The 23,109-nt window shown below is 37.0% G+C and overlaps 1 protein-coding gene across 2 annotated transcripts in view; it reads left to right on the top strand.

Annotated features, from left to right (window-relative positions):
- Positions 1–23,109, top strand: part of SLX4IP (SLX4 interacting protein) — an 89,058-nt gene that overhangs the window by 51,508 nt on the left and 14,441 nt on the right. For both annotated transcript variants that reach the window (XM_032214733.1, XM_032214734.1), the window contains exons 4-7: positions 534–611; positions 1,089–1,212; positions 12,333–12,407; positions 16,553–16,641. In XM_032214733.1, the coding sequence (XP_032070624.1) occupies positions 534–611; positions 1,089–1,212; positions 12,333–12,407; positions 16,553–16,641 (366 nt within the window). The remainder of the gene's footprint in view (positions 1–533; positions 612–1,088; positions 1,213–12,332; positions 12,408–16,552; positions 16,642–23,109) is intronic.

Consider the following 23,109-nt stretch of genomic DNA (forward strand, 5'->3'; position numbering starts at 1 on the left):
TTTGAATTTGCAAATATCTAAGCTGATCTACAGTACTAAATATGAAATATAAAACATTAGAGTAGCCCCCGTGTAATTAAAATAAAAACAATAAATAAATATGGCATTAATTAGGCTATTTATTTTATTGCTGAAGTTTATTCAAGACACATTATACCAATGATGACTTGAGTTTAGATTTTTAATAAATATTATGGTCCTTTTGACAGCTAAGTGGGCAGATCTGCCAATATTATATCCTATGTTATTTTCAATTATATACAAAATCTATGAAAAGCAGGGACTACAGTTAATTTACTAAATTAAAGCCTAAGGCTAAGTAATATATCAATTACCTCCACCCTGTCTGCGCATTGGTTTCTTTTTATCTGCTTTACCATTAATTTTAATGTTTTTAATGTCTACTGTTTAATGTTTTGATCCTGTAATTGATTCTCTTATTTAATTAAGTAAATATTTATGCTTGTTGACAACGTATAATTTAATTGTCAATTTATTTTTATTTCTCTGATATCTCCAAACACTATCCCAAGTGTGGAAACTTTGCAGTCTTGGTAGATTTCCATATTGCATCTCAGGACCGTATGTGGTTTTCTGATCATCAGAGAGAGGTAAAGACTAATCATTCCTACTTTTAAAAATATCTAAAGAAATTGATCTCAAGAAGTTCATGATCTTATAAATCCACCTCAACTGTCTCAGTGCAGAACAAATTTTATGAAGGAAGAAGCATATACCTGTTTTCTTTATTACCACTTCTCCCGTCATTTTGTTCTGTATATATTACAGTGGCCCATAGCATAGAGAATTTAAACAAAAAAAAAAAAAAGATCTTTAAATTTGATCTATGGGAAAACATGTGTATTTTATTTAGAAAACAAATTATATTCTGTCTTTTCGTTAAAAAAATACTAAGCAACTTATTTGTCGGCAATATTGTGCTTTATTAATAATCATTGATTTTTTAATGTACTTGCAATGTTTTTTAACTTGCAAATCACAAGTTTTGTTAGAAGCATATTATTATATGCAATAAGTAGAAAAAATGTTCTTCTCAGTCTTTATATTTAAGACAAATTATCTCCCAGGAAGTCTGTCTTCTGCTGAAGGATGCAGTTGAATCAAGAGTAAACCAATACTTGAAAGCACGTAAATTACATGGTCGGTGCAAGCAAACAGAACATGGAGAATCTAATTCTTTGTCTTTAAGAGGTAAGAGTTCATCAATTTATTTACAGTTGCATTTACTTAATCTTTTGATTATTACTGCACAGGTTTTTTTAAATCAAATAGGTAGATTGCATAATGTGGAAGTAATCAAATTCAATAAGAAATGGTGATGCTTTTAATATGTGGGTGATGATTTAATCGTAGGATTAGGTTTCTTTTTAACTCAGATTTTTATTCAGAGCCCAAAATTAAAAAGTAAGCGTGCAGAGATGATATGAACTACTTAAAGAAGGAAATGAGAAATAAATTATCTCTGATCCCTTGGTGGCCATTAATAATTTAATAGATTTATGAATGGCAGAAGACAGATCCCAAGTAGTTTGTCCTTCATATACCCCTTATCTAAAACTCTAACTTCCTGGGAACTCAGACCCCTCCAGAAAACATGAAAACTGTGGACATAAAGATAATTGAAGAATGTAGTTGCTTAAAAATTACAGGAGTGAATTATAGAATATATGGGAAGGTGAATTTAATCCATAAAGTGCCAGTGGCCTACTATTAACCATTATCTTTCATTGGATTCCAATTATTCCTGCGTATGGAGTTCATAGCCTCCAGCTTAGTTCTTCCCCAACTGTTGAGTTGTTGTGTCTGAATATACTATTGCCTATTCTCATGCAGACTTGACCAGTCTTTAACAGATATTAACAGAGTTGGAAGGGACCTTGCAGGTCCCTAGTAGACTCTACATCTACCTCTACCTAGGATCAAACTCGCAACCGCCTGATTGTGAGGCAAGAGCTTTCAGTGCCTCTCGGAAGGAAAGTTGGAATGTCCCTCAGAATCATGAAAGGCAGAGCCTTTTTGATCATAGCCTATTGGTGGAACTTTCAGAACAGATGTAGTTTGTGTTTTTAACCACCCCAAATATATATTTCATTTCCGACTGCTTTTAGCTTAAAAGATTATTTTTGTTGTCTACAGAAGTTTTGCCTTTAAAAAAAGCTAACTCAATTTGGATGCATTGGAGAGTTTGTGCATGTGTTCTCCTTTTCATCACATAAACTTATTCATATTGACATTTTTCAAAATGATTTATTTATATTTTCCATGCTGCCTTGAGAGAATATTGTATTCTGAGTATATTCATCCCCCCCAAAGAAATAAAAATACCACACAAAATAAAATGAGGTCAGAGAATATATGTTTTTGATTGATCAAATGGGCAGAAAAGTTCCACGCTGAGTTTCCGTAGTTAGAATAGAGATGGAAATTTGAAAGAACAGACAAGCTACCGTTTGTGCCTCCTTCGTACGACCTATCCTGGATGAAAGAAAGGGATTTAAAGCCTTCCTACAATCCAGATGTTAGAAAGATGTGCTGTTGATATTTGGGGAAAAAGCTGAACAGCTGTGAGCAAACTGACTTTTCTGCTTGGATGTTAGGAAACATCCAAGTGAAATGTGAAAATATACGGGCAACACAGCACAAACACATACAATATGTTATTCAGAAAATAAGTCCCAGTTAGACCATTGTTAACTGGCAAGTTATAAAAGATTGTACCTTGTGTGGCGTGTGTGTGTGTGTGTGTGTGTGTGTGTATAAAGTAATATTTGCAGATTCTTGCACGTATTGTTATATTATTTAATCTAGTTGAAAGCGAGACTTTAAGATTGTACAGAGCAGTTAAAAATTAAACCTATATTTTAATCTTTACATGTTAGTCTTTCTCTTGTTCTGTGGTCAGATATAATCTTTGGAAGAAAGCTCCTCTGGATTTCTCACAGGGCATTAAAACTGTCTAGGTGTTTAAAGCGAAGCATGTCTAAACGTTTTCCAGCATCAGGACTTAAAAAAGAAAAGAAATAGCCTGGCATGGTAACAGGGAAGGATTTCTTTTAATTAAAAATAATTACAAAAGTGGTGGCATTCGAAGTATAATTTCCTTACCTTTAAACTTTTGATTTGATGTTTAAAAACACAAACTGCCCCCTTTTCCCTAAATAAAATTTAATTGCAAACAAAGGAAAGAAGTAAAGTAAGGTTTCTGTCAGCCCTACCAAGTAGACCAGACCAGGAAATTAACCATAAACCAAGAGATACTTAATGTTGTCAGAACATAAATGTCCAGACTGAAATGTGTATTCTGGGAATCGGAGATCTGCAGTAGAGTGGAGTTCATGGCAGAGGAGTACCAGATTGCATTGTGAACAAAAAAAAAATGACAAAAGGAATGGAGTGTCAATAATTTCCAATAACATGGAATCAAAATTACACCTGATATACAGCCGCCCCCCTCCCTGAAATAATGATTTCACTTTGAATCCAAGGCAAGACAGCGATATTATGGCAATCCAAATGCAACAACATATGCAGAAGAAGTAGAGGTTGACCACTTCTGTGGTGACTTATAATATCTTGTAATATTGCAACCCACACAAAAGACAACCTACCAGTTATGGGAGAATGGAATGCTGAAGTTGGTAATAAAGCTCCACAAATCATGGGATAATCCATAAAAAGGAAGGAAGCAGAGGGCAGTTTTGCCAAGATGGTTCTGTGATTATTAAAATTGAATACACTGCATTTGTTTACATAAACAAATTTTAAAAAATTTAACGGTCTTCCAACAACCTTTAAAAAATGACTGTACAAATGGATACCAGCTAAAAGAATAAGTGCAAAATCAACTGGTCCATATTCTAAAAGCACAGATAGAAAAATGGTCTATAGCCGGGATGGCGAACCTATGGCACGCGTGCCACAGGTGGCACACGGAGCCATTTGTCAGGGCACACGAGGCGTTGACCTGTCAGCTGGCTAGTGCGCATGCGTGCGCTGGCCAGCAGAGTTCAGCCTTTTTTAAAGCCATTTTTCGCCCTTCCCAGGCCCCAGAGGCTTTATAAGAGCCTGGGGAGGGCGAAAAGAGCTTTCCCCCCCGAAGCCCTCCGGAGGCTTCAGGAGCTTCCCTGAAGCCTCCGGAGTGCAAAAAAACAGCCCTATGGGCAAACTGGAAGTTTGTGAACGGACTTCCGGTTTGCCTGTAGGGTCGGTTTAAGCCCTCCGGAGGCTTCAAGGACCTTCAGAAGACCCTACGAACAAATCTTTTTAGTCCTCCGGAGGTCTCTAAAGCCTCCGGAGGGCCTCCAGGGGGGGGGGGGGGCAGGGAGGCTGTTTTTGCCCTCTCCAGGCTCTTATAAAGCCTCTGGAGCCTGGGGAGTGCATAAAAGCATGCAAAAAATGGCAGGAGCACCTGTCATGCGTGCATGTGCACTGGGGGGGGGTCAAGCATTGCATTATGGGTGCGGCATGCCAGCGCATGACTCCCCTACCCCCCCCTTATGGCGGGCGAGCCAAAAAATGTTAGCCATCACTGGTCTATAGTATTCAGTAAACAAAAATAGGCTTCTAACTGCAGCTCACAAACTGCTTAAAAGTACAACTGAAGAACATTAATAAAATCATCAACCAGATATGCTTTCATCAATATGCCATACAATACAGTGAATATTGTAGACAAGTCAAGAAAAGAATAGATTTAATGGATTAGACTGGGTAGAATGCTTCAAAAATGCTAATACCATTAAAGATGAAGTCATCAAAAATATCCAAAACAATATAAAAAGCAAAAGAAAATGAAATGGCTGTTTGCTAATATGCTAACATGGTCAAAGAAGAAAAGTAATATAGGCAGAAGAACATTTTTCCAAATGTCCCAAAGGTGCTTTTCAAGAGGCCACTGGACTTTCCGGTTTTCCTTTGAAGATATTTCACTTCTCATCCAAGAAGCTTGTGAAGACAGCTGGAGAAGGTTCTTGGATGAGAAGCAAAACGTCTTCAAAGAAAAATCAGGAAGTCCAGTTGCCTCTTGAAACAAGCACCTTTGGGATGACCATGACCTGAATGATTGAGAATCTCCGTAGACATTTGTCCAACTAAATACTGACTTTCAGGAAAAAACAAGCAGGAGTTCTACCTAAAGGGACTAAGAACAATAGTCAAATGGGAAGGACGTGAGATACGGTACTTTTTGGAAAATTGCAGATATCAAGGGAAACTTTTTCACAACCCTAAAGCAGTAGAACAAAAGAAGAGAAAGACAGTAAATGTCTATTGGAGAAAGTAGAGATGATCTATGGTTTCCCTCCAGGAAAATGGAAAAATGACTGCTTGGAAGGTTTCAGTCTCCCGCCAGCAGTTCCCTGACTTAGCCTTTCCCTATTCTGCTTACCCTCAGGGCTCACAGAGTTTAGAGGGAGTGGTTGCCTCAGCCAAATTACTTCACGCTATTAGCAGTCTCTTCATATTCAGAAGGATATTAAGGCTCTACAATACTAATTTCATAGTGATAGAATGTCTTTAAATATTTTACAGCTTAATAAAGTTAAACTCAGCTGACTGAATTGCCTGGTGGATGCCATGCCCCGAAGCAGCTCTCTTTCTTCTGACTCTCTCTAAAACTTGCTGAACCTATTTTTGTTGCCTCTGTTGTATCCCTTTATGTTTCTAGCTAAAGGTCCTGACTGATGATGGGCAACACATGGGTTGGCCTAAGAGTGTCTGTAAATAAGAGTTTCCCAACCTGGTATCCTCCAGGTATCCTGGACTACAACTCCAACACTTAATAAGGCTATTGACCTTGCTTGTTGGGGATGATGAGGGCATAGATTGAGGAAAACTTATCTGAGCAATCGTACAGGCAGGATTTACTATTCGACAGATGAAGCTATTCCTGATGATGATGATAATCTCTCTCTCTGTGACAGTATGTGTGAGAGAGACAGATATGTATATGTACACACACACATGCACACACACAATTTAGATAAAAGCTATTTTCTGTAGCTTCAAGCTTAGTGTTGAAATATTGACTGAAGAAAGATAATTAAGGGATTAGATGTAATTTAAAGCAGGAAAATGTAGAGTATTGACTAGCAACGCTAACATATTAATGCTTGTGTGGCCTATACATTTTACAGTTTAAAGAATAAGATAGATTACACAGCCGCATATATCATTTAGTTCTTTCAATGTGTTTGCTCTAAAAACATTTATTTTATTTATTGAGAGTTTTTAGTCCCCGCAGCACGTAAAAAGAATGCATTTCAAATAATAACGGAGCGAAGGCTGGGGCGTACAGCATCTGAAATAGCTGGATTGTAAAGGAAGAAAAGGTTCGGTGTTTTGGAAAAGATTGTGGAAAAAGAAGCAGGGGTGTGTCAGGTACAAACACACTTTGAGATCACGACAGGCCTCCATAGGCCTGTCTTGTGGTTTTGGAGAAGACTTTGCTGAACTCAGAACAGATGATTCAGGTGCCAGATTTTGCTGGGAAGTGAACACCTGCCAGGCCACTCCAAATAACTCAGCCGCTGAAAGGCATTTTCCCAGGCTCCCAGGTGAATGGTCTCTAATAGCCGTGGGAGACAGCTTTCCCTTGTTGTATGCTACACCACAGACTCTTACTGGCAACCACACAGATGATCGAGTCATCAGTAAATATGTGTCGCTACCATGCTTATGGAGAAAGCTACCAATCAAGGTGAGGAGAACTCAGAAACTGCTTTTTTTAATTTTAAAAAAATGGACTTGAGAGGGCCAGCAGCTGGAGCCTGGTGAAAAAACATTTAGAATTACATTTCTGGTTCCAGGAATTTATTAAGTCCCAGATCTGAATAGAATTTTGGTAGAAAAACTGCTGCTGGTTATTTGCCTCTATCCCTTTATTAGAAAGGGCATTCAGAAATCCTTTTCTCCCCCATTGTTTAATTTTATTTGGACATTGAATGATCAAACATTATAAACGTTAAAAATTCCAAAACTAAACAGATAAAATGTTTTTAAAAATCCTAAACTATATGTTGCAGAAATCAACCAATAAAATTAGGGATACTTGCTACTCATCCCATTTTTCAAAAGCTCTTGTTAACTTTAAATTTTTAGAAAAAGGTCCTATTGAACGTGTCTTTTTTTGAACCTAATTTTCTCAATTTTGATAAAATACTGTACCTTAAAATGGTGGAGGAAATTTCAGAGACTGTTGCTGCTGCTTTTGTAGTAATTCTGCATTAGCATCTTTGATCTGTATGGCCCAAAGCTGCTTTTTCAAGAGCAACTGGACTTTCTGGTTTTTCTTTGAAGACGTTTCACTTTTCATCCAAGAAGCTTCTTGAGCTCTTGAAAAAGCAACTTTGGAACAACCATGACCTGGATGACTGAGAATCTCCATAGATACTTTGATCTGTATAGAAGCTAATGTAGATGATGGAAGTGGTTGAAAGGTTGGACTTAATACAATACAATAGCAGAGTTGGAAGGGACCTTGGAGGTCTTCTAGTCCAACCCCCTGCCTAGGCAGGAAACCCTATACCATTTCAGACAGATGGCTATCCAACATCTTTTTAAAGACTTGCAGTGTTACAGGGGCATTCACAACTTCTGGAGGCAAGCTGTTCCACTGATTAATTGTTCTAACTGTCAGGAAATTTCTCCTCAGTTCTAAGTTGCTTCTCTCTTGATTAGTTTCCACCCATTGCTTCTTTTTTTAAAATATATTTTTATTCTTTTTAAACAAACCAACACATACAAAACAAAGCAAGAGAAGAACAAAGAACAACTTTCCTCCATTTCATCAAGCATGTCGTTTGGTTACAAGTTTTTGTGCATCAATTTTAAAGTGTAGGATTAATATCACTGGTTTACATTAAACATAACTGGATATTTCACTGTCATTGAGCATTATGTGTTCAAATTATCATTAATATTCTTTTATTTGTAACAATCCTTGTTTGCTTAAATTCATAATTATCTATCAAACAACAATGAGTCTTTAAAGTATTATAGTATCACCTATCTCTAAGGAGTAAAAGCGAATATTAGAACAAAGAATTTCCATTAGTTTATAATATACATTCATACTTTCAATTGACCATAATGTCACCAATCATCCAGAGTTCCAAGAATAGTTTTCCATTATTAATTATTAATCCATATAGTGGTTAAGTATTTCAATTCATATATATCTCAATTGTTCATTACATCATCATTAATCCGTTTAATATACCAAGGTCTTTCTAATATAAAATGGTCACTACATACAATTATACCAAAGTATTCAAATCATCCCACTCTTATACATGCAGATCATTATTGTCCTTTATATATCATGTGAATAGTACACTATATTATAACAAGAAAAAAAACCTATTACTACATAAGTAAACAGTTTCATTCCCAGGTTTTTTTATCTAACCATTGATAAAACAAGTCCCATACTTTATAATATTGCTCATCCTCTCGTTCTCTAATTTCAAATGTAAGCTTACTCATTTCGGCACATTTCATTATTTTCCAAATAGTTTCCTCCTGTAATGGTACTTTCTCATTTTTCCAATTTTTGGCAAATACAATTCTAGCAGCTGTTAAAACATTCATGATCAGGTATTTCAAGTCCTTATTGTATGCTTCTGGTATTATTCCCAATAAAAAGAGTTCCGGCTTTAAGTCTATGTTTATGTATCATTTTCTCCAACCACATGTGGATTTTATCCACCCATTGCTTCTTGTTCTACCCTCAGGTGGCTTGGAGAATAGTTTGACTCCCTCTTCTTTGTGGCAACCCCTGAGATATTGGAACACTGCTATCTTGTCTCCCCTAGTTCTTCTTTGTCTTAAACTAGACATACCCAGTTCCTGCAACCGTTCTTCATATGTTTTAGTCTCCAGTCCCCTAATCATCTGTTGCTCTTCTCTGCACTCTTTCCAGAGTCTCCACATCTTTTCTAAAACGTGGCGACCAGAACTGAATGGAGTATTCAAGTGTGGCCTTACCAAGGCATTATAACATGGTATTAACACTTCACGTGATCTTGATTCTATCCCTCTGTTTATGCAGCCTAGAACCACGTTGGCTTTTTTGGCAGCTGCTGCACACTGCTGGCTCATATTTAAATGGTTGTCCACTAGGACTCCAAGATCCCTTTCACAGTTACTACTATTGAGCAAGGTATCACCTATTCTGTACCTGTGCATTTCATTTTTGTTGCCTAAATGTAGAACCTTAACTCACCATTGAATTTCATTTTATTAGATAGTGCCCAATCAAGTTTGTCAAGATCCTTCTGTATCTTAAGCCCATCTTCTGGAGTGTTGGCTATTCCTGCCAGCTTGGTGTCATCTGCAAATTTGATGAGTTCCCCATTTATTCCCTCATCCAAATCATGGATGAAGATGTTGAAGAGTACTGGGCCTAAAACAGAACCTTGGGGTACTCCACTGCATACTTCCCTCCATGTAGATGCAGTTCCATTGAGGACTACATGTTGAGTGTACTTGGTCAGCCAGTTACGAATCCATGTGGTGGTGATGCTGTCTAACCCACATTCTTCTACTTTATCTAGTAGTAGGTTATGGTCTACTTTATCAAATGCCTTACTGAAGTCCAAGTAAACTATATCAATGGGGGAGGTGCAGATCCATTCCCTGCTGCAATGTTTCTCAACCTTGACAATTGAAGATGTGTGGATTTCAACTTCCAGAATTCTCCAGCCAACAAGCTGGCTGGAGAATTCTGGGAGTTGAAGTCCACACATCTTCAAGTTGCCAAGGTTGAGAAATACTGCCCTACTGGAATTGTAATTTTGTCATTGTCAGTCTGCATCCGGGTCATTCCTGTTACAGCCCAAAACATGCCAAAATGGTAGGGTGAGGCTGTTGATCAGCATAGTTTAATTTTCTGATTTAACCACAGGGGTGTGAACAGACTGATGAAGGCCTTTGTCTGCAATTGTCATTCCTGAGGCTGTTTTCCAAATGAAATTTGGAATCATATCAGCGAATTCCAACTCTTACCCCATCACCATCTCCAGGGTGTAGATTACCTACTTTCCTTTTAAGTCTACATGCTAATAGGAATAGTTTGTTTTTGTAGAAGCTGTCCAAATTTCTGTGGGTATTTTTAACTATTCTAAAATGACAATGGAAACATCAGGTTTTCACATGATTTCAGTAAAAATGTTTTCAGTGACGGAAATATACATGATGCTCTGAGTTGTGCCAATCATAAGATATGTAAAAATAATGTCACATAGGGTTAGAGTCAGTGAAAATATATTTATTTCTGATCCAAAGATATAAAATTATTACCATGCTTCTTTTAGGCACATTGTTGTGTACATCACAAACCACATTTTCACATTAATGGAGCCATTCCTTCATTAATAAGAATGACCAGGAACGCTTCAGTTCAAAGATGCTTGGGGAAAAACCATTGCAATTATATTTCAAAATTTCTGAACCTACAAATATTTGCTTGTTCCTTCTTTCTGCAATTATTATATTGCTACTTGGAATAAGTCTTACAAGTCTGTAAAGACCTTCTTTCACTTCAGTTAACAAATTAAACTGAAACAGACCCAAATTGTCTTCCTCTCCATGTCCCGTCCCCCCCTCCTTGGCATTTAATCATACAACCTGATGAAGAACTACCGGAATTCAAAATTACCAGCTCTTTTTAAAATGTTCCCCTGGCCTCATGAAAATATTAACTTCATGAAGCTGGTTTGTAATTATGTGACCTTTATGATCTTGGTTTTATTCTGCCAATCTTGGTTGTTCAGTTGTGCTGTCCCATAATTCCATATATGGAGGAGTACAGCATAGCAGAGTTGCTAGTCAGGAAAACAATAGACATGAAATCAAAGGTTTTCTGGAGACAAAAGTGTTTGTTATGCAACTAACTTGTAAAGTAACATACGGGCAATTATCTGAGTCAGAAAAGGAGAGAAATTACTGTTTGGTATTGACTTGTAAAGAAAGGAAATGCCATGAGAATTGGAAATCTGAGTTGGAGAGAAAGCTTATGAGGATACTCCTTTCATCCTTCATCTTTATCCAAACCAGGGCATTGATGCAGTGATACTTAAGAGACATTTTTGTCTCCACTAAAACTTTGCCAGTTTTAGCCTACTGAGACGGGATTTTATAGAACCAAGCAAAGCTACAGTTCCAAGTCAGGCTGTGTTTGATTACTATAGCAAGGCCATGGAATTAAGGTTTCATTTAGAATAAAGGATGCAGAAATTCCATAGGCCTCTATGGTCTACAAACATAATTTCGATCATTTCAGGATTCCATTATCAAATCTTAAAAGTGCATTTCATCCTAGCTTGATTCTTTCCAGTCTAGCTGAACTTATCCAAAGAAAATGTAGCCTTTTTGTACCAAACTATGCAAAAGAGTGAAAAAGGAGTATTTTTTTTTCACAGTAAAACAACAGGATTAAATGCTAAAGAGCAGAGCATATCTTTAATTGAATTATTCAAGGCACTGATGTTTAGTAGATCTTAAGTTTCTTCTACGTAAAACACAGGAAGTCCAAAAAAAAGTCAGTCATTGCATTTCTGTTGTTCCAGTGTAATGTAGAATAAATTGCAAAGTCACCTTTCAATAGTGTAATATGATCAAGTGTTTTAAAAATTCAGTGACTATTTTTTTTTGAGCGAGAGAGATGGCTCGGGTGCTTTGCCATGGGCTTATAAAAAGAAGGAAATCAATAACTGTATAAAAATATTCTGCAATATTTTTTTTGCAAAACTCTACCAATCTGAACCAAATTCTCAACATGGCTTTTTTTTAAAAATGACAACAATGAGTGTGTTTGGAAATATTTTAACACAACTTTATGATACTTTATTTTCGTGGAAATGGCCTCCAACATTTTTATGATGTCCCCTTTTTTTCCTACAGTGTGTGTTAAGTCGATCTATTTTAAGTAAAACTAAAGGAGGATTCATATATAGAATGTATTATTATTATTATTTTTAAAAAAAGGTTTGCCACATTGCCCAAAGATATAATTATGCCAAGAATTGTGAAATGTGAGAAAGTGGCATTTGGCAGGACTGGAGGTGAGTGATTTAAGGAATGGATAAAAGTTTGTAGCTTATAACCGGTTCTCAAGCCTGCACTGAAACATTTGAACATGCAATTTTGGATTTCGTGGCTAGAGTTGAGGTAACGATGCACATAGCTAGCATATGTTTAAAAATATACTTAGTGAATTTTAATTGTGTTTTTGTATATGAATTTTAATCCAAACACACACTTGATAAACCTGTGTTGCCTGTAGAAAACCTGCCTTGCTTTTTATGTTACAGCGGACGAGTTTCACATTTCAGCTTACTTTGTCAAAAGATGGGCTAATCTGCGATGTATTGGACAACGGCATGGTGGTAAGCTTCCTATGTCTCCCTTTGGAGTACTTTGGAGAAACAAGGTGAAAAAGTGACGCTTGGACTAATGGTATTCTTCAACAAACTAGGTGTGGTGCAGAAAGATTTGAGGGGTCCTTGGCACTGTTTGAACTTGCTTGTTTTCTTGCAGATGTTTCATTACCCAAACTAGGTAACATCATCAGTTCCTAGGACCCATCATTTCAATCCTGAGCTGCAAGTATTCTCCTTTATTGACAGAAAGATTTCCATTCTTCTCTTTCTACTGCTTGACCATAACTTGCTAATGGCTTCTTAGATGGAAACTGCTATGTAAGAGTACTTACTTGTTCTGTTCTCTCACAAATAAATTAAAAGGCACGTAATGCAACAGAATTGAAAGGAAGCTTCCTCTAGTTTTTATTACCAGTTTTTTTTTTGACTTAGGGCCACTAGGAAGGTACATCCTCTACCGATGATAAGTGGGGAGAGCATTCTGACCTATTCATAGCTCAGGAACAGAATTATGAAAGAGCGTTGTTTCTCATATATCAGAAAGAACAATGAGGTTCAGCTGCTAATTGGCCACGCCTTCCAGTTGAAACACTTGATATCTCAAGCAGGCATTTTAGGTCATATCAACTGACTTGACATTCATTCTAATCACAGGTATAATATTCTGAATACATCAAATATTTCATGTTCTCTCCCCCCACACTTCCTCTCCCTCTCCCTCATTATACTTTTATGATCCATATCACAAGTGACAGGTTCTGTTTTCTAGAAAGGAGTCTTTGTAACTCTGATGTGTGCCCAAAACTTCATTTCAAGAGAAGGTCTACACATATCTGCTTTCCTTTTATGAAGAAGCTTACTTCTTTGACTGGGGCAAATGCTTGTGTTATGAATTTCCTTCTGCTATTTTATTCCATGCTATTTACTAACTGATTAGTTCTTAATTAGCCCAGACTCCCTGCAACAGCTTTTTACTGAGTGTTTGAATTCTTTTTTTTTTTATAAAGTTTTTTATTTTTATTTTTCATAACATATACTATTACATAGCCAACATCGTATTGTATTATTAAATGTTTATATCAATCCGTCTTACGATCAACTCCCCAAAAGAAAAAGAAAAAAACCCCAGTTATTGGTTCTTCTGTTCTCCATACAATATATACGTTCACTTATTTCTCCCTCTCTCATTCCCCTCCCTACCTCCTTCCCTTCTCTATTTCCACTTCCTCTCTCCTACTCCTCTCTCCCCTTTCCACTCCTCATTTCTCTCCTCCTCTTCCCCCCTTCTAACCTCTCTCCTATACCTCTCTCCTTCCCTTACCTCTCTCCTTTTCTTCCCACTCTTCATCTTGTTTGCTTGGTGTATTTCAGCTTCTGAGCAAGCTCCATTTTATGTTGATGGTATTTATAGTTCCTTTTTCAATATACATATTTAATTTTAAACATCTAAAGTAAAAATAGAACAAAGAAGTATACATATATAGTCATTGTACTTTTAACACCCCCCTCCCCAGCCTAATTTTAGTTGAGATATAGATCTGGTTACAGTTCCCAGCTATTCTCATCATTATCTTTATATAATTATACATCCTTACGCGCCCCCAGTTTGTGATTCTGCCTTTAAGTCTAAATAGTTTCCCATTATAGGTGTATTTCATGTTTCCTCTCCAATTTTTCCATATCTTAGATTAGGTTACCTTTAGTTGTCTGTGCATGGTAAACCTCGCTGTTCAATATTCATTTCAACTCCCTTAATCTGTTGTATACTATAGCAAACGGTAAACATCTTGCTTTATTTCATCATCTTAAAAGTTCTATGTGTATCCATGTTTCATATATTTTAACCCATGCTTAGTTGCCCTTCTGTTATCGTTTCCGTGTTTGAATTCTGAATCAGTAGAGGTCGCCCTATGAGTCAGGCATATTGTCAGAGGGTAGTTCAAATATCTGCCAGAGACAGCTTTTGTTTATCTTTTTAAGTGATGTCATTGGATCTGATCGCTTTTCATCTTTTTGCACCCAAAGAACTCTAGAAGGATATGACATCAAATTTTAGGCTGCCAAAAATAAAATGTTTGGAGCAATTAATTGTTTGGCTGAAAACTTGCTTGAATCCCACTAAATATGGTATTTACAGTATTGTGAACATTTGTTAAGTCTATTGGACATGTAATCTTTCATTTGATAACACCATAAATCAAGCCCATTCTGCCCCATTGCTTTTAAGTTCAGTGCTTTGGGAATCATATACCCCATATATATTTCATTTGACATTCTTTGTATATTGTCATCATCTGTCTTAACTGGTCCCTTTAGGAAAGTGGTTCTCAACCTGTGGGTCGGGACCCCCTTTCACAGGGGTCGCCACGACCATCGGAAAACACATATTTTCAAAAAAATACGGAAAACATAAAATAATTTTATGGTTGGGGGTCACCACAATATGAGGAACTGTATTAAAGGGTCACGGCATTAGGAAGGTTGAGACCCACTGCTTTAGGACCTATCCTTTAAAAAGTAGCAAAGACCATATTTACTTATATGGCTTTTCCTTAAAGTGGATTTAAATTCTGGTGCTTTTTAAAATCTTACTATAATCTGCTATGGTTTTCCAACATTTTTATCATGCTTTGAATTATAGCAGCATAAGAAACTACTTTTCTGAAAATCCAGAGTAAGACTAAAATGATTTCGTGAGTTGCCCTACTACCATTCTGTTTGAGACATAATGAAACCTGTACAGGATTCAGCATAGGATTTCTCAGGAATATATCTTTTTTGGGGGGGTCTTTTTGTTTTCATCATGATTGTGGCACAGCAGCGCAATGTCTCAGTGGTTAAGGTGTTGGCCTTGTTGGCTAGAAAGCCAACAACCCAAGTTTGAGACCCGAGTCCCGTGCAATGGGGTCAGTGCCCATCTTCACTTAGCTCCTGCCCATCTGGCAGTTCGAAAGCCTGCAAGTGCAAGTAGATAAATAGGTACCACTTTGGTGGGAAGGAAATAATGCTCTACGATGTCTTGCTGGCCACATGACCATGGAAATGTTTTCAGAGAATGATGGCACATAGCCTTGAAACAGAAATGAGTGCCACCCCCTACTCTGCTTGTCGGCAATGACTATCAGAGTAAAATCCTCTCTTCCTTTCCATGATTCTGGCAGGGGAAGCCTTGGAGCTATATTAAGAGTGGGCATTTATTACACTCACAATGTCACCTTTCATTCCGTTAGCTTGTTAGAGTCTTGTTCTAATACTGTACCATATTAATGTTGAGTTTACAATTAACACCTGCCCCAATCTTTGCTCGTTGAAAGACTGTGCAGTATTGTTGGTGTATCACCTAGGGCTGCTAACAGTGAAAATCAATAAATACCACAAAGAAGTAAAAATAAATACAATTAAAACTAGGCGAATAACTTTATATTTGCCATAAAACAAATGGTTATAGGAATTCACGAGAATGTGACATCAATCATTTGGTTTCTTGTTTTGTGTCTCTGATTGTCATCATAGGTGAGATGATATTATCTGCCATCAAACTTGGAGAAAGATTGACATAAAAGGGTGTTGACATAACACCCTCTTGACATAAGAGCCAAGGTGGCGCAGTGGTTAAATGCAGCACTGCAGGCTACTGCTAGATCAGCAGGTCAGCGGTTCAAATCTCACCGGCTCAGGGTTGACTCAGCCTTCCATCCTTCCGAGGTGGGTAAACTGAGGACCCAGATTGTTGGGGGCAATATGCTGACTCTCTGTAAACCGCTTAGAGAGGCCTGAAAGGCCTATGAAGCGGTATATAAGTCTACTGCTATTGCTATTGCTATTGCTATTGTTTTTAAAATATTTTTTTTGGGGGGGGGGAAATCTTGTAAGATAGAATTGGAATAGGAGGAAAAACCAGCCAAGAATTTTTGCATATTCCAATGGAAAAATCTTGACATTTTTTTTTCAAATTTAGTTCTTAACTTTAATAATTTTTGCCTGTCAACCAAAAACAAAACAAAACAAAAAAAGGATTATGGAACTCAATTGATCAAAAAAAGATGTTACAGGGTTTAAAAACCTAAAGGATTAGATAATATAGAAAGTGCTTCTGAAGTTTCATTATGTTAAAAAGCTTCCAAAATGTATTTGTTCTTATACTTATACAGAATTGCGTGTATTTCCGGATCGTTTTGTGATTTATGTCTCAAGATTTGAACCTAATCCATCTTCCTGGGTCAAAGAAAGTGTGGCATTGGTATGTATGAAAAATATTAACAAATAGCATATTTTACAGTATTCTGGTTAGAAACGTGGGTGGCTTCATGTTAGCCTTTGCCATTCATGGATTCTTGGCATGTGGTTGGGATGGAAAATTTTACATAAGTTCTTGGGCCAAATGATTTAAAAGTTGGATACAAAAATTGTTCTCTGAATTCATAAGCTTCGCACCCAGAAAAGAAAGATAGTGAGTTTCTGGTAAGCATTGTTAATGAATTCAAATTATCCTTTAAAGGTGCAGAATAAAAAACACCATAAAGGCATATTTCAAATATGAATGATATAAATTAATATATTGTTGCCATCCATACAAAATTAAATACTTTTCATCTTTTTTTTTAGCACAGGGGAAATTAAGGATATTTCAAATCTAATTTTATTTAATCTGCTAAATATTCTAAAATATATGAAGAACTGTTGCAGGAACTGGGTATGCCTAGTTTACTGAAAAGAAGGACTCGGGTAGACATGATAGCAGTGTTCCAATATTTCAGGGGTTGCCACAAAGAAGAGGGAGCGAAGCTATTCTCCAAAGCACCTGGGGGTAGGACAAGAAGCAGTGGGTGGAAACTAATCAAGGAGAGAAGCAACTTAGTACTAAGGAGACATTTCCTGACAGTTAGAACAATTAATCAGTGGAACAACTTGCCTCCACAAGTTGTGAATGCCCCAACACTGGAAGTTTTAAAGAAGAGCTTAGATAACCATTTGTCTGAAGTGGTGTAGGGTTTCCTGCCTAAGCAGGGGGTTGGACTAGAAGACCTCCGAGGTCCCTTCCAACTCTGTTATTATATTATATATTATATTAATCAGGTTACAAAAACTCAAGTTACCACCCATTCTACAGCCCTTAGGAAGAAAAACGACTCTTTTTTTTATTTTCTTGGCAACAATGCAGTCCTGATTTGCCATTGTCTTCTACCAAGGCGTGGTTTCAAGCTTTTCAATCAAATTTGTACTCCTGGAATTTCCAGGTTATCTCTCCTCCAAACAGTAGCTAAGCCAATTTCATTTTCTTTTTAAAGTTCATCTAAGGTCATTTAAAATCGCCATCATAGGAATAATTAACTTCAGGAAACAGCTTTGCATTGATGCTTTCCCCCATGAAGACTGGACTATGTTGCCATATCCATGTGGATTAATAGAGGAACTCATGACATTAGAACACAACGGACTGCCAGATTTTTAAAGATAGGTAGTTCTCAGCTTACCACCAGAACTGAGCCCAGAATTTATCTTGTTAAGCAAGGCGGCTGTGCTTCATTTTACAACCTTTTTTCATCAAAGTTGTTAAGCAAATCACGGCAATGGTTAAGTGAATCATGTCATTAAGCAAATCTGGCTTCCCTCCTTGACTTCGCTTGCTGGAAGCCGCTTGGGAAGGACACAAATGGTATCACATGACTGTGGGACACTAACTATTGTAAATACATGCCAGTTGCCAAGCACCCAAATTTGCAATTATTGTAAGTGTAAAAAAACAATCAAGTCATTTTTTTCAATGGTTTAACTCTCAATAGTCAGCAAGCAAATGGCTGTAATTCGAGGACTACCTGGGTTGAAAGGGCATTTGGGTACCTCTAGATTCCCTGTTCATTTTCAGGTAATTCATTTCAGAGTGCTCAGCAGGGGTGAAATCAACTTACCTTCTTTACCGGTTTGCAAATGTGAGCGCACACACTTTCTTGGCTCGCACATGCCACCTCCCCGCATGCGGAAGACCTTCCGCGCATGTGCAGAGCGTCAAAATGGGACATGATGACGTCCAGATGGGTAGGCGGAGCCTCCCTCCGCCACAGCTACCGGTTCACCCGAACCGGATAGAACCAGCCAAATTGCACCACTGGTGCTCAGGACTATATTGCCAAATGTTTATAGAGATTCTCAGTCATCCAGGTCATGGTTGTCTCAAAGGTGCTTTTTCAAGAGGCAACTGGACTTGCTTGTTTTTTTTTAAAAGACATTTCACTTCTCATCCAAGAAGCTTCCTTAGCTCTAACTGGATGGTTGCAAATGGAAGGCTCCATTCCGATCTGTACTGCTCAGGTGACCCTGAGGATAACAGATAAACCTCCAAGTGGCCTCAACGACTCTCTGAAAGAATGCAAATGATCAGCTGTCTGCAAGAAATATAAATCCTTCTGTTCCCCACCATCCATTCAGTGCTAAAGACGCTTCTTAGACAAGAAACAAAATGTCTTCAAAGAAAAACAAGAAAGTCCAGTTGCCTCTTGAAAAAGCACCTTTGGGGTCAGGACTATATTCATATGTCTTCTCAGTCTGTGTGAGCCTTATGCTGATCAAGGAAACAAAAGCTTAGGTTTGTTGGAGAGAATGCAAAAGTTCTTCTGTTTACCTCTTGAAGGCCCTGACTGAAGAAAGCACACACCTTATTCCTTTCCCTCCGCATCGTTGTGCCTGATTTTCTGCCCATGATGACCACTGTTTGACTCAAACTTTTGACTTTTTCTGATGATGCAAAGGGCTTAATATTCATAGGGATAATGACCTTGGATATGAAATACACATCTGTTGCTTGGGAGAAAAATATGACAAATTGATCAAAATATTGAATGCAGAAATGTCACAGTGACAGCAAAGGTGTTGTCAGGGTTGTGGTTTTTCTCATTTATGGCTGTGAGATCTGAGTCATCAGGAAGGCTGAACAAAGAAAAATGGTTGTCTTTGAATTGTGGTGCTGAAGAAAATAGTTGAGAAAATCATGGAGGACAACAAATAATTAAATACTAGATGAAAGTAAACCAGATTTTTCACCGGAAGCATTAAAATGCAGCTAAAGCTTATGTATGTTGGATATATAATTTGAAAGAAACAGCCACTGGAGGAGACCATGATGCTGGGAAAAATGAAAGTATAAAGAAGAGCCCAGTTGTAGACAAGATGCTTAGATAAGATCACTGAAGATACAAGGTATAAGAAGCTAACAAAGAATTAGTTACTGGCAGAAATCCTTGACAAAACATTGGTTGCCAAAGAGTTGAAGCAATTAAAAGACTGAACAACATACAACCCCATATGTATGCTTAGAAGTTTGAAATTGTAAAACAAAAAATGTTTCTTTGTCTATTTCTTTGGTGCTTCTCCTCTTCATGACATCCTTTTTTGCAATTTATGGTTAGCAACCACTGAGCATAGGATAGGACCGCTGAGCATAGGATGTTCTAGAACAAGGCTGTAAAACTCACGGCCTGGATGCACCACGCTCTGGCCATGGCCACGCTCAGTTTAGCAAAGGGGGAAAAGTCGTAATACGTCACGTGATGCCACTGTGACAATGCGAGTTTGACACCCCTGTTCTACAAGAATCTGAAAACATTACATTTCTTTTGAATGACTATGTTAAGTAAAAAAAGGACAGCATCCAGAAAGTCTTGAAGGGGTCAGAAGACCTCCTGAATTAAAAGAAGAGTTGATGGAATCTTTCAGCCAACAAAATTTTTGGCTATCAGCTATTTCTGTTCCCAGTTACTTATCAACTAGTAATTGTGTTCTACTGTGTTCTAAGTTTTTTAAAAAAAATAACATATAGAAGTATATAAGTGTTTTGAGTTCTCCAAAAGAGGTAGTGGAACATATCATTGAGCAAGTGAACATGGAGGGCTAACTGGAGTTATGTAAGGATGTTTAAGAGGAATTTCCTATCAAATTTTCAAATCAATTGTTTGTACTTGACTAACCTCAAAATTCAAGAACAGAAACAAAAGAGTTTCTACTGGTGTTAAGAAACAAGAGCAAACATGATTGGACAGGAAGTTTAGAACATAATATGCAGTGCTTGTGGCTTGTTGGTTGGAAAGGATCTTGAGCTGTATTTGTAGTTTATAGTATGAAAACTTGAAAAAACAAAACAAAAGATAAAGCAATGAATGCCCATATATAAACTGATGGGAAAGAACAACAATTTATCAGTTCAAAAAAAGGAAGTTTTTTTAAACCAGAAACTAGCCAAAGTAACTATAAAAAAGACAATCAGACAGAATAAACAAGTAGATGAGAATAATAACTGAAACATCGGGAATATTCTATACTACTGGAACTCAAACATATTTGGGCTCTTACCATTGAAACAGAAAAAATAAAAGATATTGTAGATGTCAGCGATCCAAAAATCATGCAGAATTAAATCAGAGTCCAAGGCAGAGCTATCCTTAAAGTTCCAATTTAATAAAACAGACATGTTGGCATCATACTATGGAATCCCAATTCTAAAACTTCCTGGGATTCCACCCAGTTAAAAGTTCATGATCTTATCCCCACACCCACAAATCCATCACATGGTCCAATCTTCTTCTTCCACGCTGGCATCTCCACCCAGCTGGTTCCGGTCAGGTGCAAAGGTGCAGAGACAAAGAATAACATTGAGCTTCTAGAAAGGAATTTTTTATTTTGAAAACAACACATTCTACCCCTTGCTATTCCCCCCTTAATGAATATGCATACTAAAGATGAAGCTAGAAGAGAGAGTGTGGCAAGCCAAAGATTCTTAAAGGAATCGCTGCAGGCCTGACAGTAGAGTAGAAGAGAAACTAGCGATCTAACAAGTAGATCAAGGATACGTGTCCTCTAAAAAGGTAGAGAGAAGAGTCAATGATAGTTGGTAGTTCAACTGATACAGATATAAAACAAATCTGTAGTAAATGTAAAATATTCAACTAATCCATTGAGAATTATGCTTTCCTTGTATATGTGGGGACAAATGATCCTTTAAGGAATAGCTACAACAATATCCCACATACTTTGGACACCTTAAAAGAAAGGTTCAGGTTCAGTATGAAAATAAGTTTTATTAATTATTTAACTAATTGGCATGCCAGGTGATTTGAGGATATCAATTCTCTTCCTGTTTTCCAGATAGGGAAAAATAGGACAATTCGGCAAGCTACAGAGTTAGTCTTAGAGAGATACAGTATCTGGAAAGATTTGAGAGCAGATGCTAAATAAATCAATTTGTAAGGACTTGGTTAATAATGTGTCTTGTTACCAGATGTTAGCTGAGATCTATCAAGAATGATTCTTGACAGGCTAACCTGATCTCATTTTTTTAAATTAGACAACGTAAATAGATTATGGAAATGCTATAGGAATAATAAGTCTTGATGTCAAGCAAATCTTTTCACAAAATATGCCATGATATGCTGATTAACAAGTTAATTGAGTATGGGCTTGATGGCATAAAGAAACGTGAATTGAATACGAATTATTCTCCATTGAATTAGAGAAAGGTGATGCAGGATTCTAGGTACTCTCCCCTTCAATATCTTATTAATAAGTTGGGGTGAAAGATGAAGAGAATATTGCATGTATTAAATTGATGGATAGCACAAAATTAATGGGATCTCTAATACTCAAGAGAGAAAAATAACTCAAAACCCAATATATTTCAAACAGTAGTGATCCTCAAAAGTGCTGCAAACACAAAAAATAAAAAAATAAAATAAATATTTGTACAAGGTATCAAAAAAACTGGAGACATTCATATTTTTTCATGTTCCAGTGTATTTAAATAATTGAACACTATGAAACACAATTAAGAAATAGGAAAACAACTTCTTATTACTTAACTAATAAAAATATCAACAAAACAAACTGTCAAACCATAAAGAAAGAACAATTCCACAAGGGTTCAATATCAATGCATAAATATATAACTGAGAAACAAAACACAGAGAAACAATTTTCAACTATATACGGATTATCCAATTTTAAAGTTCTACAGTAATTTATTGGAACTATAAAGATGTCTTGTTAAAAATCGAATGTTAAAAGAGAATAAGTACTCTTGACCTTTGAAGTCACAACAGTTATTATTAATGTTACCATAATTAAATTAACAAACAGGCTGTTCTATTTTGAATTATAGTTTAAAAATAACAATGTTTATAACAAGTCCTTATAACAAAGGACTGTAGGACAGCATGTGGAACATTCTGATACCTCTTAAAACCATATTGCTCTAAGATCTAACTTAATTGCTACAGAATTAAGATTTAGATGGTTCTGAAACGAATGGTCCCAGTCTTGTTATAACATGAAACTATCTATGCCAAATAAGAAAGATCACAAGGATTGGGTGGCATATAGGCAAAGAGGCAGTGGGAGGGAGAACACAGTCTGGGAACCCAGCCAATATAACTTTTGTGACAAACCATTTTTAAAAACCGACTTCTTACATTTCAGTGTGTACATATTTGCTGGTTAAATTTCTAAACAAAATATTTGAGATGGAAAGCAGTAGGATGAATGTTTCATGATTCCTTTAGCATAGTGGTGTCAAACTCAAGGCCCACAGCAGGGAATGCAGGAGGTCATCGCGGCCGAAAATGGAGTCCGGATGGGCCTTGCACAGCCTCCTCGAGCTCCACTTTTGCTGGCAGAAGGCTGCAGGAGACCGGGCCATCGTGGTCGAAAATGGATTCTCGATGCG

The sequence above is a fragment of the Thamnophis elegans genome, chromosome 3 (genome assembly GCF_009769535.1).
Source record: "Thamnophis elegans isolate rThaEle1 chromosome 3, rThaEle1.pri, whole genome shotgun sequence".
NCBI classification, from domain to species: domain Eukaryota; kingdom Metazoa; phylum Chordata; class Lepidosauria; order Squamata; family Colubridae; genus Thamnophis; species Thamnophis elegans.